Raw genomic sequence first — 18,145 nt, 5'->3', positions numbered from 1 at the left:
GCACAGGGTCAGCCACTCTGCCACCCAACAGCGAGTTTACCTGGCCTAAAATGTTCGTAGTGCCAAGGTTGAGAAACCCTGCTGTAGGTAAAGCCAAAGCTTATGGCTGTAGAGAAGTAGCTCAGATATAGTGCTTTTCCTCCTGAATTGTGTTCACTTGCTAATTCCTTTACCTGTTTATCCCATTACAGAAAAATTAAAATATCTTTCCATTTTTGTATGAAAAATGTGATATTTCAATTAAAATGTTGTAAAAGTATTCTTTGTGCCAGTTTGAAAGCTCAGCTTCTTAAGATTTTGTCAGTCCACATGCAAAGTCACTCTCATCCTCCTCTGTATAAACTCTTCGGTAGCAAAAGGTGACAGATTATGTTTTATGCTTCCTTTCAGCATCAAAGGCAAAAAAACCATCTCAGTTTTCTGGGAAAATAACTGTTAAAGCAAAGGAAAAGAGTTATTCTAAACTTGAAATACCATATCAAGCAGAGGTTTTAGATGGGTGAGTTTTTCTTTAAAATAAACTTTATAACTTTGTATTAATCAGTAAATTAACTTTTTATTAATCAGTAAATTCATTGATCTTAGCAAAAGTAGTAGCCAAATTCATATAAACTCCATGGAATTCGTGTTGAGAAGAACAACTTCAACTATAAAGGAGAAAAATCTCCTGTATTTTGTTTATTTTTTTTACTTTTTTAGAAGAAAGAGGTAAATGGGATGATATGATTTGGGCTTAAATGAAGTCTTAATGATTCCATAATACAATAGAAAAATGAATCTGTGATTTTTAAATCATTTGAACCATTTCCTTTCTGTAATTCTTTTTGTAACATGCAAGTGGCTCTGGCTTGTTATTAAAGTATATTGTCACTTGAAACAAAATCGTTTATATTCCTTTATAGACTCGTTAAAACACTGTTCTAGAATTACAGCTTTTTATAAATGGGCAATAATATATGTAGTTCATTTTCTAATTATACTTTAACCAATAATAGTTTAATGTCCAGCATGGCAGGGACTCCATGTGGTCAAACACTAAAATGTTTATAGTCTTAATTCTTTAATAACAGTCCTAATGCTGAACGTATTACTCACAGCAAAAGAACTTGGATTTTAAATTAACACGTGGAAATAAAAATAATTTATTTTGTTTTTGTTTTTTTCAAATAGTTATTTGGGATTTGATCACTCTGCAACACTATTTCACATCCGAGACAGTCCTGCTGATCCTGTGGAAAGGCCAGTTTACCTCACTAACACTTTCAGTTTTGCGATCCTCATTCATGATGTGTTGCTACCAGAAGAAGCCAAAACAATGTTTAAAGTATGTCTGGGAACCCTTATACTTTTAATTTTACTGATCTGCCAAGCAAATGATGCTGACACATTGTTTTTTCTCTCCCATCATTTCCTAGGTTCACAACTTCAGCAAACCAGTCTTAATTCTTCCAAATGGATCAGGATACATTTTTACTCTGTTTTTTATGCCATCCACATCATCCATGCACATAGATAACAATATTTTACTTATTACCAATGCCTCTAAGTTTCATTTACCTGTGCGGGTATACACAGGTTTTTTAGATGTAAGTATCCTATCTACCTTTAAAATTTAAACTCCCTACACGTCTTTTGTGTTTTCAGCTACTGTCAGGCAGTCGTGTTGCACACACTTAAATTTTGCTATTTCTGTGCTTTACAAGTTGTCCTAATTCCTCCCTCGTCAGTACTTACAAGATTTTCACCCTCCCAGCGGCCATGTCTCCTCACGATGCAGTTGACTCCTCTAGTTACGCCTCTATTTAGATCTTTTCCACATTCCACTTTCTCTTGGTTTTGCTTTTAAACTGTCATAGTCATGGAGAAGCTAAAAACGAGCTAAGTGGAAGAAAGATCATAAGCAGGGAAGAAATACTATAGGGCGGGTGAAAAGAAAACTCTGTAGGGAAGGGATGACCAAAACCAGGAAGTGCAAGAATGAAGAAGAGAACCAGATAAGAAAGAGGGAGTAGGTGGGAAAGACACAGCTGGAATCGTCCCCTAAATACGGCAGGAAAGGAAATAAAGGTCTTTCTAGTACAGAAAATAAGCCAGGTAAAAAAATCCAAACAAAGCTGTGCCTGAAATTATCAATGAAAGAAGTTTAGTTAAGAAAGAAAACTGATAGGAAAGATATAAAAGAAAAAAAGAAAGTGAAAACAGAGAAAGGTAGTTCTCCAAAAAGCTAGCATCAATAAGAATTTTAGAGCTGAAGGGACCGTCACTATTATACCACTCCTTCTGCATTTCTTTTGCTTAAATGATTACTGGTTTGTAGCTGCTTTCATGAATGTGTGATGTTTGCTGAGACTGAGGACTTTTTGCCTAATTCTCCAGGGCTCCACTTAACCTAACCTAGCACTTTAGTTTCCTGCTGCTTTTATGTGCCTTCAGAGGAGAACTAGCAATTCAGTAGAGGCCATGAGTGTTTTCATTTCTGAGTAATCAAAATATTTCCATTGTCCAAAGCTCTTAATTATATATTATGTATGTGTATATTTACATAAAATATAGGAACCTTAGTGTATCTTAGTACAGTTACTTTTTCTTGATAACATTCTCTTACATAAGTGTGACTTTACATTTAATCTAGTTCTTTTATATCTTTCCAGTACTTTGTATTACCCCCCAAAATAGAAGAACGTTTCATAGATTTTGGTATACTGAGTGCTACAGAAGCAAGTAATATTTTATTTGCAATTATAAACAGCAACCCAATTGAGGTAAAAAAAAATTTGTTTTTATTCTAAGTCACATTTAAGGATTTTATGCTAGTGCCGCAATAATCACTTTCATATCTTTCTCTTTTTTAAGTTGGCTATAAAAAGTTGGCATATCATTGGAGATGGTTTATCAATAGAACTCGTAGCTACTGAAAGAGGCAATAGAACTACAATAATCTCAAGCCTTCCAGAGTTAGAAAAATCCTCTTTATCAGACCAGTCATCGGTAAGTTAACTTTTTTATTGTTTCCTTAAACTTAGATGTAAACCTCAAATAGAAGACTAGTCATCGTAATATTTTTATGAGAGTTGCAATAGCACTGGCTATTTGATGCTGAAAGGACCTTATAGGTAGTCTACTGGAACCCCTTCCTGTCATGGTGAGAGAGCCCTTGAGACTCAAAGGAGTTAAGTTGTAACACAAGTGTCCTTACAGGAGAAATTCCCATGGGTAGTAAACTAATCCTGTGTTCACTGAATTCACGAGGCAGAAGAGAGAGCCCTGCACATTGATAGACGGTGTTTTCAATTATACAGTAATATTTCTGGTCAATTCTCTGTACTGATTAGAAGAGAGTATCAGTGAGGCAAACATCGTTTGGTGGACCTCTGTGTGGATCTCCCTATATACTTTTACTCTATCTTATGTACAGTTGGTCATAAAAGAGCATGAAACAAGAGTAAATGAATATAGCAGTCTAAGCCCTGACCACTACTGAAAAGAGAACTTGGAGTTTATACCTACTCAGAACAGAATTAGTAGAATCACCTTGTATGACTTCGAAGGAGCAGAACATATGTCATCTGTAGGTTAGCATAGAACTTCTCGTGGCAGTTTTACAAAAGGAAAAGCAAATGTCCTTATGCACAGAGGTTATTGACAAATATGCTTCCATGGAATGCCATAGGTCATAAAAATTGACTTAAACATTTAAACATCCCCCAAAATAGGTTTTTTGGAGGACAATCTGGCAATATATACCACCCCTGGGAATTTTTCCCATGGAAGTAATTTGAAGAGCCAAAAGCTGTGAGAATGCAGATGTTTGTGATAGCATTATTAATAATTCCAGATAACTGGAAACAGCCAAATGCATAAAGTCATGATTGTATGATTGAATATTAAAGCAAATAAAAAGCTGTAAATACGATTGTATGTAGAAATTTGGAAAAGGATTTCTGAAAAAGTGGGAAATAGTACTAAATAATGTGTATTCTAATTGCAGTTGTGTGGCATTCAAGCTACATAATCAGATATTGTGGTCGATGTATGGGTGTTTGCATTTTAATAATTTATAATGTTTTAAATTTGATTCATAAATAAAGCCTCCTTTTAAAACAAAAAAGGATATGCCCATGAGAAGTAATATTTGTCACCCTAGCTGAGGTTTTATTTTTAATATGAATAGAGTGCTGGAAAAGGATAATAATGAGACCAGCCATTAATGTGTTCATTTCAGTAATGAAGTTACAGTAAAATTGTATGTATATCTAATCTGAGATGGTTGAATTATACTGTTTTTTATAAGACATTATAAATTAATAATTTTAGGACTCTGGATCATTTCCTCGTACTAAATAACATGTGTTAACACTTACTACTTAAATATGAGAGGTCCACTCAGTAACATGAAGCCTGCTTGAAACTTTAGGGTTTTAGAATTAGGTTTTATATAAAACTGTATAAACAAAAACAAGGGGCAGAAAGATGAGATCACTGTGATGAACGCTTACTTAAAAGAGGAAGTTGTCGTGAGTTGCCAGCTTCAAAATAGCAACTCCACAATATGTGTTTTTTTAAGTTTGTAATGCCTAAACTTTGAACTGCTTTCCACCTGTTTTCCAAAAAGCCAAACCTATGAACTAAATAAGGATCCTGTTCCTTATGAAACACACATTGCCAACAGCTCTCTGCGCTCTTGAGACACATGCTCTTATTTGGCTGGTTAGAGTCATGATGAAAACGTTAGAATTGCACAAAACCAGCACAGAAATGCTTATAAAAGGGGGAAAGTGAGTATGTTTGGCATATCAACATTTGTTATTTTGAGGTAAATGTGAACTCTAGGTAAAATATAACTACTACAAACTAAAGTACAACTTCACAAATTGACTTTCATGTTTTTTGGAAGTGTCATGATTGAAAAGGTTAAGTGCCAGAAACATCAGCAAATAGCTTGAGAAAACAAGATCCACATTCTCCTTTCTTTCACACTTTTATTGCTTAACTTTTCCTTCTTTCCATGATTTTTGATGTTGCCGTATGATGCAATCTCAGTGGATCTGAAGACATGGTTATTAAAACATGACAGAGTTAAATTCAGAACTTGAAGCATAACCAACTTTGCATGTATTAATACTTGTGCCCTAATGCGGCCAAAGGGTGAGTGGAAGGCTGTGTCCCTCTGCTGCAGCCCTCACCCGCTTTGACCCTGCACGTACACGGTTGGGGTGTGAGGGCCACACCCCTCCCCAGCTTTGCAGCTGAGAAGTCAGCTGTTCCTCAGGGAACCAGTTTTCTCAGTGGCCCATGGAATAAGTATAGTAGATAAACATCCAGGGATGGGCATTATTTTGAGATATTTGTATGTGATGATATGGTAATTCAGTGTTACACTGGTACAGGTTAGGATTTTGAAGTCAGTTTATCACTGTAGCTTTCTTTTCCATTTTAATAGAAAACTTCAGCCAGCAAGGCTGATGAATGATTTCATTTCTCCTACATACAGGTAATATTAGCTTCAGGATATTTTGCAGTGTTCAGAGTCAAACTTACTGCAAAAAAACTGGAAGGGATTCATGATGGGGCCATACAGATCACAACAGACTATGAGGTAAGGACTTAATTTACAGGGATTCATGTCAATGGGGTCTTTCTGAATAATTCAGTCTTTTTTTGTTTTTATAGAAACAGAGAACTAAGTTTACTCAGAAAGTTACAGTTTACCACTTTCATGCCTTAAAAACTGAGCTTTTGAGAATAGTTTACAGAATATTGGTGTTCATTAGGTCATAGTTTTCTGATAAAACCGAAATCTTTGGACTAAAAACAACTTCAGAAAAATGCATTTGGCACATTTAGAATTGCTGTTAGAAGCCTGCTTACAAATAGTTGTAGCATTGCACAGACCCTGACTGAAATTCCTGAGACAGGTCTCTCTCTTTTCTGAGGTCATAAATATCCTCCTGTGTAACATTTCCAAAAAGGAGGATACAGTCAGGAAATCCCATCTTAATTTGAGTTCTCACAATCATATTTACATGTCATTCTAAGTCAAGGAACCAAGTGAAAATCAGTGAACTTTTTAAAGGCTTTTTGTGGGGTTTGACATGTTGCATTCAATGAGACTTTGAAGAGGCATATTTCTGCCACACCTAAATATTTTGATTTATTATTTCAGAGCTCTTTGGGACGTCGAGCACTGCTAAAGTCAGCAAGTTGCTACCCTTGTTCTCCTATCTGTTCAGTACATACAACCCCCGCATGAAAGAAAACTAATTCAGAATAAACAGAATTGGTCATTTAATAATAAATGATATGTTGGGAGTATGTCAAACTACCTCCAAAAATAAGGAATCCACGTTTATCACTTTTGATAGGATTAAGTACACTTCATATCTTAGCAAAGCATCAGTATCTTTGTGAATTGCAACTAAGTATACAAGTTGAGATTCAAAATCTGGAACGTTCAACTCACTTTTTCAAATTAGCTTGATGTTAATTTATTGCTGAGTACAAAAAGTAGAGAGCTATGTAACTTTAGAAAATGCTGGATTTTTCATTCATTGTTTTAGGAGAATAATTGAACTTTACTTTTTAAATTAATAATCTACAAAATAACCTATATTATGAAAAATCTGTTCTTCATTCCTTCCCTATTGTTTGGTCTTGTTTACCATGTTTTCATCGAATCATTGAGAAGTACATGGAAATTTATTGTATTTCAGTGCATTTTATGAAGCACATGGATAGATTAAACAGTATCCATGGGTGATTTTAATTTTGCTTATCAGTTGGTTAATGCTAATATACATCCCAAGATTGGTTCTTTTAATCCCCCAAAATAACTGTCCCCCTGCAACAACTGTCAGTGTCAATCGCAGACTGAAACACTCATTTCTCTGTGGTTTGCTTCTTCCCTCCACAGATCCTAACAATTCCCGTGAAAGCTGTGATCGCAGTGGGTTCTCTGACTTGCTTCCCAAAGCATATGGTTCTTCCACCTTCTTTTCCAGTAAGACAGTTCATTTGTAGCCTTCTTCTTGCTAATTTTTTTCTCTTTGCCTTTATGTTCCTAGAATTCAACAATAAAGTCAGTTACTCTTTATTAATCACTTATTTTAAGGTAAGAAGACATTGAACCAACTTCTTTAGGAGACATTACGAAGAGTAAGAAATAGTCCCTCCTCTCAAAAAGTTTTCAATCTAGAATGAGAAATGGGCCCATGATTCATAGACGTAGAGCAGGATGTAGAAATTGCCCTAAGAGGTGAAAAATAACATGCTATGGAGAAAATACGTATCTAATTGATGAAGGTGCCATGTGAATTGGCTTGGAATTTCTCCTGGCAGGGAGAGACAAGGGGTAGCAAGAATGGCATTCAGGGCCCAGGGAACAACCTGAATAGAGACACAGGCAGCAAAGTCTGAGATGGCTTTAGGCAGTGGTGAGTCGTCCAGTTTTACAGGAATGCAGGGAAGTTTCAAGAGAGAAGATGGAATGGTACCTTGGAGTGATAGCATGAAAAAAATGCAATGCACTTAAGTCCATGAAAATCTAAAGCTTTTGAGCAGAGGCTGGACATTGTCAGAGTTAAGCTTTCAAGACTGGCTCTCTGGCAGAAGTAAATGTAGGACACGTCTGGGAGTAGCACTAGTGTGCCTGGAAGCCAACCCAGAGACTCTGGCCAGGGTCCACAAGAAAAGCGTCAAAGGGAGGTTTGAGCTTAGGGCGTTGGCAGAGGCAGTAGATCGCTTTCATACCTCCACACCTTTGCTGCTCACCTGCCTTGGCTGCCCTTCCTCCTCTCCTACCTTCAAGAACTCCTGCATGTCTTTCAAGATCCAATTCCATTGTCATCTCCTCTCTGAAGATTTCTTCACTAGACAGTACTAGTTACTTCATGTGTGCTTCTGAAACAGTTTGAGATTACTTCTCTTGCAGCAAGCCTCACATTGTGCTGCCAATGTTGCCTTATGTGTTGGTCTCCCCAACAAGACTCTGAGATCCGGTGGGAAAGAGATGAGGGATCTTATACCCCAAGTAGCAGATATCTAGTAGATAATGGGTGGATGAAGGAGCAAAATAATGAAAAAGAGAACATAGGCAAGAGACATTTCAGATGAACCGTTTGAACTGTACTTGAATTTCTTGAGGAGGTCATACTAATGGAAACAGGTATGGGTAGGTAGGTAGATAGAGGACTCCAGAATATGACACAGAGTTTGAGCCTGGAGAACAGGGAGGAAAGAAACGGGGAAACCAGGAGGCCACCTTTTGCAGGAAGATAGTGTAGTCGATTCAGGGTGCCTTGGAGCAGATGGAAGTGTCTCTCAGCTGTGGTAGGAGACCTGACAGGTTAAGAGAAACAGTACATTGCAGATTCTTAATGCTATATACGATAAAACCTAAATTCAAAATTTAGCTCCTTAAATATACATTAGCTTCAAATATAAATTTGAATTAATAGGTTCAGCACCCCTAAGTTTGGGTCTTAATTAAATCTTTGTCTTCTTATCATTCCACTTTGTACGACTATACAGAACTCTTGACTTCATTATTTATCCAAAAGAACCTTCAATTTCCTTTTCAATCCATGATCTCCTTGATCCCTGCATAAATCCTGGAAGGGAATAATTCAGTAGATGACAATGTGAAAGGCTCATGGACAGAGTAAATGAGAAGGCATCTATAAAAACAAGGTGTTGGTTTTGCAGTACTTCAGATTAAGCTTTCAGGTATCTTCAGATGGCTTATAGGATCAGATATTTGCTTGGAATTACAAATTAACTTGATAATTGGTCTTAATTGGGCTGCTGTAACAAATTACCATAGATTGGGTGGCTTAAACAACAGACATTTATTTCTCATGGTTCTGGAGGCTGGGAAGTCCAACATCAAGGCACCAGCAGATATGGTGTCTGGTGAGGGCCTACTTCCTCGGTTTGCCGATGGGCATCTTCTCATTGTATCCTTGCACAGCCAAAAGAGCAGACAGGGAGGGCAAGCTCTTGTGTCTCTTTTAAGGGCACTAATCCCGTTCATGAGGGCTCTACCCTCATGACCTGATCACCTCCCGAAGGCCCTGCCTCCTGATACCATCACACTGGGGGGTTAGGATTTCAACATGTGAGTGTGGGGGAGCACACAGACATTCAGCCCATAACAGTCATGAAATTCTGTAAAATCTCTTATCAGATGGAGACTACTAGAGCCAAGTGATGAAAACTTGGTACTTCAGAATGAACATTTCAAATAACTCACAGTTTAATACTTCGTATTTGAATACCATTATAAAATGAACTTCTGTATCTGTTACCTCTTTTGATCCCCACCATACCCCTGAGAGACAAGACGTGGACACAAGAATAGTAGTTATTACAGGTGCATGAAGACCAGGTAACTGCCGGGAAGACACAACTGGTTGGAGGCCAAGCCAGGACTCAGCATAGGCTTCTGCTTTCTTCTCTTATGTGCTTATCCTCACAGCAGCGTCCCCACCCTCTAACATCTTTCTACTCTGGTTAGACTGTAAATGTTGAGTGTTAGTCTTAACTGCACCATCATTCAACTCCTTTTACTGTTCATTTTCTTAACTTCTTTGTCTTTTTTTTTTTTTTTTAACGTTTATTTATTCAGCTGTGCCAGGTCTTAGTTGCAGCACGTGGGATCTTTTAGTTGTGGAATGTGGGATCTAGTTCCCTGATCAGAGATCAAACCCAGGCTCCCTGCACCGGGAGCGGGAGTCCTAACTGCTGGACCACCAGGGAAGTCCTGACTTCTTTGTCTTTCAATACCAAATATTAGACCAGCAGGTCTGGTCATTTTAGAGAGTTCTTCAAATGGCTAGGAATCAGGTTATAGGATTCTGGTTCTGTATTCAAACAAAAGAAAGTAAAATATTATAATATGATTCTTACTGATGATTATTTGAATCATGTAATTTTTTATTTAAAATCTGGTACCCTGTCATAGGGAGAAGCATGTAGCTGATAAGAGCAATCATTTGTAATTTAATGATTTAATCTGTATGCTGTTTTAATATGATGCTTGATAACCTGTGTTTTTAAAAAATGTCTAATTTCTCTTTGGCACAAATAGTATTTTTCTTTTATAAAGAAAATAGCTTTGGATTTTGGAGTTCAGTTATTTCATCCCGAATTTGGATACTTTTAAGGCACCCCTGGCCTTCGTATAATCAAACCTTTCTTAACAAACTGACAGTGACTGCTTCCTTTATTCAAAGCTAGCTCTGTACCTTTGTTAGTATGTGAACATTTTTACTTTAATTCATTTTTACGAGATTGCAGAGATTTGTCCTGCCAATTTATCTGTAATAGGCCATAAAAACAACAAAATACATATATTGGGAGGAGGGGCTCTGGTTACAAATGTAAAGTTTATCAACTTTTGAAAATTCTAAATGTCCTTTGAACTTTGGTTTCCTAGAAATATGTCTGTCAGCTCTAAAGTGTGTGTTCTGTAGAAAATCTACCATTTACAGATGAGTTTGTTTGTTTTCTTCCTTCAGGGGAAACTAGTTCATCAGAGTTTAAATATTATGAATTCCTTCTCACAGAAGGTAAGGATCCAGCAAATACGCTCTTTGTCAGAAGATGCACGATTTTACTACAGACGATTACGGGGCAATAAGGAGGATTTGGAGCCAGGGAAAAAATCAAAGGTTTGAAAATGTTGTACTTGCAAAAATTCCCATCCATTAGTACTTTGTTATTGTGACCTTCTGTGGATTTGGGATTCATGGTTCTCCTGTGCCTCTTTCTAGATTGCAAACGTTTATTTTGATCCCGGACTGCAGTGTGGGGATCATTGCTACGTTGGCTTGCCTTTTCTGTCCAAATGTAAGTTATCTTGCCCTTCTCTCTCATGCGCTTCACTCCCTCCCCAGAATACTCTTTAATAAGAAAAAAGACGGCCACTTTTAAGGTCCATCCCTATCTCTTGATGCTATAGAAATCATTTGAAGGGCTGAGTATGTCATACCATTTGTCTCCTTGGTTTAGCTGAACCCAAAGTACAGCCTGGTATAGCCATGCAGGAAGACGCTTGGGATGCTGACTGGGATTTGCATCAAAGCCTGTTCAAAGGATGGATGGGACTAAAGGAAAATTCAGGCCATAAGTAAGTGGTTTTGCTTCATTTAAGTATTTGAGCTATCTTTACCAGTATGAAACATGACTTTCTAAAGTTATTCTTATATTAGGTTATTTTATTTCTCTGTAGGTAAGAAAATATGCCTGATCTTCAGGAAATTATAATGAGGCATCTTGAATTGCCATTGTAATTGTTTGTTTCTCCGAAGTATGCACACTACCATTTTTATCTTTTTTCCAATGTTCTAGATGCTTCCTTAAAGTCAAAGAAACTCGATGAAGTTGTCCTTGTGTAGGATAACTTCATTGTTTACCTTAGACACATCCATTTGCATAAGAAAGAAAGTTTCTACCTACCACTGACCTCTGTTAAAGGCTAGGAAAACACTTTGTAGGTTTAACCTCACAGGAGGAGGAGTGTCTCTGCTCCTCCTGAAAAGAACTGCTTCCTCCCTTTCCAGAGCTGAGCTGTTAGGGGTGCATGGCCCGTTCACTTGGGCGCCACCTTATGTCTGTGGCAGGTAGAAAATGTCCCAGCGACAAATCAGTACCGCATCTGGATTCAAAAGCAAAGACACTTATGTGGCAGTATAGAAATTTGATCTTTCTGTGTACTTCAGAAGAGAATTTGACTAGCAAACTGATGAAAACTGTTCTTCTCCACTGGCTGATTTGAAATGTATTTGTCAGTATCATCAAGATCTTCCAATTTATAGTACTGTAAGATTTTCAAGCCATGAATGATTAAATCTGCAGGTTTCTATTTGAACTATCTGCTGTGAAAAGTTCTCTTAAGGCAAAAGAGAGTTAAATTTTAACTTTAAAATGGTTTAAATTAGTAGAGACTACTTCTAATGAACTCACTAAGAGAACACTAATTCAGACACTCCTTGGTCCTCTACAGTTCCGTAGCGGACACCGTAAGGTACAGGTCGCCTCCACAGTTTAGCATCTAATTATGAATAAATAACTTGCACTGCTGCCCTAGGTTCATCTTCCAAGGAACCTCTTCACGCCCCGCCCCCTGAAACCCCTGCTCTCCTCTCTGTGAGCCTAGTGTTTCACTCCTAAAGACCCAGGCTCCCTGCCTGCCCTTTGCCACTGTGTCCCAGTTGCACAGTGAATGTGGCATTTTCCCTGCCCCTGCCTTTGTCTTACTTTCTCAGCGTGCATGTTACAGAGAATTCGTTACTCGTCATACAAAACCGGTATTCTCACCAATATTAGGGTGTCATAATTCAGTAGTCTTATAGGATAAAACAGGCTTCAGTGTTTGTGCCCAGGCACTTTAGCCCCATTTATAATATTGTTTCCTTAGGGAATGTGCTCTGAGTTCTTGACAGCTGGCTTATAAATACTCATAAGTAGGGAAATAGTCAAATGAGGCCCTGAAAATTGCTCTTAACTATATATATCTGGACAGAATCCTCATATGTGTTACCTGAAGGGGTAACTGATGTCTTCATTGTGTATCAGGATTTTGTTTTGTTTTTTTATCTCAAGTGGGGAAAAAGCCATATGCCAAGCAGTGCACTGCCTTCTTATTAGTTCTACTGAAAATATTTGCCTGCTGTTGGTGTCTGGATCTTTCCACTAAACATGCAAGATCCTTTAGGATCCCCATAACATCATGTTATCTGAATATCCCTGCCTTTTCCCTTTTGTATTCAGTACGAAAACAATACTGTACAGGTGACCAGTGATACTTTGGCAGCTCTTTGTGCCAAAATAGAGACATCTTCATACATGTCTCTATGAAAAGCATAGTTAAATATTAGAGCAAATAAAATTTCTCAAGTACACAAGCCTAATAGAATTTCCTGTATTCAGAAAACTCAAATATTTCATTTTGTTACAGTGACTTACAAATTGTTTTTCTAGATTGAGCGCTATATTTGAAGTAAACACAGACCTTCAAAAAAACATACTGTCAAAAATCACTGCCGAGCTCTCCTGGCCGTCCGTCCTCAGCTCACCCCGTCACATGAGGTTTCCCCTTACTAATACAAACTGCTCTTCAGTAAGTATTCAGAGTGACATCAGTTCTGGGAAATCTGTAATAGGGTTATGAAGTATCTGCTCTTTTTTTTTTTTTTTTTAACATCTTTATTGGAGTATAATTACTTTCCAATGTTGTGTTAGTTTCTGCTGTATAACAAAGTGAATCAGCTATACGTATACATGTATCCCCATATACCCTCCCTCTTGCGTCTCCCTCCCACCCTCCCTATCCCACCCCTCTAGGTGTTCACAAAGCACCGAGCTGACCTCCCTGTGCTATGTGGCTGCTTCCTACTAGCTATCTATTTTACATTTAGTAGTGTATATATGTCAGTGCCACTTTCTCACTTCGTCCCAGCTTACCCTTCCCCCTCCCTGTGTCCTCAAATCCATTCTCTACATCTGCGTCTTTATTCCTGTCCTGCCCGTAGGTTCATCAGAACCATTTTTTTTTTTTTTAGATTCCATATATATGTGTTAGCATACGGTATTTGTTTTTCTCTTTCTGACTTACTTCACTCTGTATGACAGACTCTAGGTCCATCCACCTCACTACAAATAACTCAATTTTGTTTCTTTTTATGGCTGAGTAATATTCCATTGTATATATGTGCCACATCTTCCTTATCCATTCATCTGTCAGTGGACACTTAGGTTGCCTGCATGTCCTGGCTCTTTTAACGGTGGCAATCTTTCACTTACTGTGTCTTTACTTTGTTTAAGGAAGAAGAGATTACGTTAGAAAATCCTGCAGATGCTCCTGTCTACATTCAGTTTATTCCTCTGGCCTTATATTCCAACCCTTCCGTCTTTGTAGATAAGTTAATATCAAGGTAGGCATTGCTGGTAGATTATCAGAATGTTTTCATATTAGCAATGAATTATTATTTTACACATTTAAAACTATTTCAGCTCATACAGTAATAGATTGGGCTTAGAGAAATTCTGCATCTGTAATTGAAGTTGAGAGAAGGTTCTGGGGAGAGAGATGGATATTATATTAAGCATCTAGAAAAGCTCCCAGTTTAAGACAAGAAAAAAATAATATAGAACTACTTCCTAAAATCTTATAAAGAGGAAGCAAGTGGTGGAGCCTTTCAAATATTTTAGTTTTAAAAAGTGAACAAAATATTAACTGTAAGTTGTAGCTATTTTTTGAAGGCTGTTAATCTGATAACATTGATCTCAAAATCTGCCAAAAGATAAGCACAACCTTAGTATTTATAACCCCTTTAATTATGATGCTGTTTACAAAGAAATATGTGTATGTTTTTTTATTTCAGGTTTAACTTAAGTAAGGTGGCAAAGATAGATTTAAGAACACTAGAATTCCAAGTCTTCAGAAACAGTGTAAGTATTCAAACTTCATACTATTCCAAAGAAGTGATTCTACGATATGATCAATGCAAATGTGAAAGAAAAATATTGACCATCCTTAAATTGGTTGAAGGGCCAGTTACTGAAGAAGTCAGAACGGTCTAGTAATTATTTTAGAGGCAAAAAGCCCCAGAAGAATGGGTGGGATTTAGATTGCCATGAGGCACCCTGGATAGAAGGTCCTGTTTGTGGGCATTAAACATTAAGCTCATGAAGGTTCATAATAATGGTTGCCAGAACCTCTGAGATTATGTAGATAAGGTATATACTGATAGATAATGTTTTTTTTTTTTATTTAGCCTCAAAATATTGAGCTTGGCCATTTAAATTTTTATTTTGGATACTTTCTAATAAAATTGTAAGCTCCACGAAGGCCAGACCCACGGCTAGCTGTGTTCATACTTAGCGCAGTAGTGAGCATAGTTATAACTCAACAAGTATTTTTAAACTAATAAATGTATACACAAACCGGTTTGTTCTAGGACCAAATATTCTCTCTCATACGGGCCAGGCTGAGCAGCCACTAACCACTCATGATTATATAAGAACTTAATGTGTAGGATCTGTGTCAGTCAGGAAATTAGCACTTGGAACTAAAGCCACCTGCAAACTGGCCCAAGGCTCTTGGCCTCGATGCCCTTCCCAGCCACTCTCATCCAGCCTTAAACAGCCTGTTCACACCAGCCCTGATGGCTGTGGAGCGTGCACTGATTCGGCTCTCTGGCTCTCCCTGAATCTTCGTTTGCAAGCATGTTAACGGTGTTTTTTGTTTTCTTCTTGACATATGGTAGGTACCTTGTTTCCCAGTTCTGGGTATAAGCTCCTTGAGGGCTTGTCTTCTACTTATATGGTTTCCTTCCCACATTTATAATACAAATGGTGTTGAGTGAATGAGAGTAGGAATCTAGTTAATCCTCCATCATCTGAATTACTTTGAAAACAGTAAACGACCACCTCCTTTCTCTCCTTTTGCTGAGCACGGTCCCAGTCTGTCAAGTAGCCACGGGATGCCTTCCTGCCATGCTGTGGCTTTGCTGCTTCCCATTTGGAATAAGGGGGGTTGGCTCCTAGAATAACCATGGCTTTGTACCTACTAACTTGGTCACCTCGACCAAGTAAATAAACCTTTCCAAACTTCAACTTCTTCACTTGTAAGTGAAGTTAATAATTTGTATATTACAAAGTTTTTGAACAGGTTAAACAGACCAACATGGAAGCCCTTAGATGGGTTGCTTGGGACATAGGAAGCCCTCAATGAATGTTGACTGGATGAGTCAATCTGTGGCTCACCAGGTGGGAAAGAAGGGCAATACGAAGGTTTTCAGTATTTCATGAGCACCTACTATGTATCAGCATTATGCCAGGTGCATTCACATTTATAATTTCATGTAATCATTACAGTGGCTAGGCTGAACTATTACTAACCACCCTAAGAATAAGTATTTCCCTTGTTCTGCTGGTGGTGGAAAAACAAAGCTCAGAGAGAGGAAGTAACTTGCCCAAGTTCCTACCTGTGATAACTGGCAGGGCCAAATTCAAATCTAGTTCTCTCAGAGTCCAGAACCCTTGCCCATACTTCCGTGACACATGGTCATTACTGTTAGGAGTCACTGATTAACCTGTCCAACTAGATGTTTTGTACTTCTTGAAGGATTTGTGTCCTTTCCCATAGCTTTGTGTTTTAATGTATAAGGCATAAGTTAGCCAAACCTTTATGGAATTGTTTTTATGTCTATTTTTAAGTAAATCTTATATAAGAAAGTAATTTTTTTAAAAAGAGAAAGTAATTTTCAATGTTGTGTTTTTATTTTCTGCTGAGTAATAGGTAGAATACTAGACTGAAATTTAGACAGTCTCATATTCTAGTCCATGCCCTTCTCTTGGAATCTTTTTTGCTTTGCTTTTTCCATCCATAAAGTGCCAACATAATAAGTTCAAGGCCATCTAGACTGCAAATATCTAGAAAGCTCAGTGACCAGAAATTCCTTTCACTCTGCTTTTATAAGAGAGGAAATACTCATAAGAAGTAAATGACCTAGTATTTACCTTTTTTTATCTTACCAAATCTTTAGTGGTACCTACAAGATGTAGGTACTGTGAGAGATAGGAAGATGAATAAGAATACTCTAGACCTCAGGAATTTATTCTAAATAAGAAATGCTGGAGGAGGTCTTAGGGTGAGCTTAAGATAAATACCATCACAGTTCTCTACAGTGCTATAAAACTGTGGATCTCAGAATATTTGGTCTCAGGATTCCTTTACAGTCTGAAAAACAATTAAGGATTTCTACTTTATCTCAATTTTTAAAAATTATTAAGGACTCCAAAGAGGTTCTTTGTTTATGTGGTTTGCATCTATCAATATTTACCATATTAGAAATTAAAACTGAGAGATCATTAAAATATTAATTTAATTCATTTAAAATAATAATAAAATAATAAGCCCATTCTATTTGACATAGATAATATAAAAATGAAAAAATAGATATATATTTTTTTAAGAACCATTTTGCAAGAAGAGTAGATTGTTTTACATTTTTACAGAGCTCTTCAGTGGCTCTCTGACTTAATATACAGATAGATTCTCCTGTCTGCTTCTGCATTTGGTCTCTTATGATACATTGTTTTTGATGAAGTATATGATAAATATCTGACGTGACCTGACACATTCATGTAGTCGCAAAAAGGAGAGTCTTAATTGCCTTTTTAGTTATCATAACACCATGCATCAGTCATTTGGAAAATATTGGTTCACTAAGATATGAAGAGCTTCCAAATGTTGACACAATTCACTCTGCGGTATCCAGAAAATCATATTCATTCTTATAACCATTAATCTCATCGGGGAGTTCTTTAACTATTGGCTCTAAAGCTCACAGGACCAAAACTCTAAATTTTGCTCAAACACCCAAATTTTACCATTGGCAACGAATGCTTCAGTTGTTTCCCTTAAAGGAACAGATGCACTTCATTTTCATAAAAATGTCTACTAACTACTCCAGTCTGAATAACCATATATTCACTGTCAATCGTCTTTTCAAATATAAATGGTGTTGTGGAGGCAGGAACTAGTTCAGTTGGCATCTGAAACGACAGCTCTTCCAGACAGCATGGTCCAGCATGCTGCAAGGGCTGCTGCGTGCGTACTCCATTTTATCACATGGTATTGAAAAGGCACGTGCTCAGTAAATAGCCTCACCCTCCAGAGAGCAGACAGCAGAAACAAGAAGAACTACAGTTCTGCAGCCTGTGGAATGAAAACCACATTCACAGAAAGACAGGCAAAATGAAAAGGCAGAGGACTATGTACCAGATGAAGGAACAAGATAAAACCCCAGAAAAACAACTAAATGAAGTAGAGATAGGCAACCTTCCAGAAAAAGAATTCAGAATAATGGTAGTGAAGATGATCCAGGACCTTGGAAAAAGAATGGAGGCAAAGATTGAGAAGATGCAAGAAATGTTTAACAAAGACCCAGAAGAATTAAAGAACAAACACCTAGAAGAATTAAAGAACAAACAAACAGAGATGAACAATAATAAGTGAAATGAAAAATACACTAGAAGGAATCAGTAGCAGAATAACTGAGGCAGAAGAATGGATAAGTGACCTCGAAGATAGAATGGTGGATTTCACTGCCGCAGGACAGAATAAAGAAAAAAGAATGAA

At 37.4% G+C, this 18,145-nt stretch overlaps 1 protein-coding gene across 1 annotated transcript in view; it reads left to right on the top strand.

The window, feature by feature from the left end:
• TMEM131 (transmembrane protein 131) overlaps window positions 1–18,145 on the top strand; it is a gene marked incomplete at its 5' end in the record, with an annotated part of 192,115 nt that overhangs the window by 134,397 nt on the left and 39,573 nt on the right. Inside the window, 13 exons of the mRNA XM_079721265.1 lie at window positions 391–499; window positions 1,171–1,324; window positions 1,416–1,586; window positions 2,652–2,762; window positions 2,854–2,988; window positions 5,492–5,596; window positions 6,911–6,997; window positions 10,515–10,667; window positions 10,770–10,845; window positions 11,008–11,125; window positions 12,979–13,117; window positions 13,822–13,931; window positions 14,382–14,448. Coding sequence (XP_079577391.1) covers window positions 391–499; window positions 1,171–1,324; window positions 1,416–1,586; window positions 2,652–2,762; window positions 2,854–2,988; window positions 5,492–5,596; window positions 6,911–6,997; window positions 10,515–10,667; window positions 10,770–10,845; window positions 11,008–11,125; window positions 12,979–13,117; window positions 13,822–13,931; window positions 14,382–14,448 — 1,535 coding nt within the window. The remainder of the gene's footprint in view (window positions 1–390; window positions 500–1,170; window positions 1,325–1,415; window positions 1,587–2,651; window positions 2,763–2,853; window positions 2,989–5,491; window positions 5,597–6,910; window positions 6,998–10,514; window positions 10,668–10,769; window positions 10,846–11,007; window positions 11,126–12,978; window positions 13,118–13,821; window positions 13,932–14,381; window positions 14,449–18,145) is intronic.

The sequence above is a fragment of the Hyperoodon ampullatus genome (assembly GCF_949752795.1).
Source record: "Hyperoodon ampullatus genome assembly, chromosome: 15".
NCBI lineage: Eukaryota > Metazoa > Chordata > Mammalia > Artiodactyla > Ziphiidae > Hyperoodon > Hyperoodon ampullatus.
Note: the sequence above shows the minus strand (reverse complement) of the source record. Positions and strands in the feature narration are given on the sequence as shown.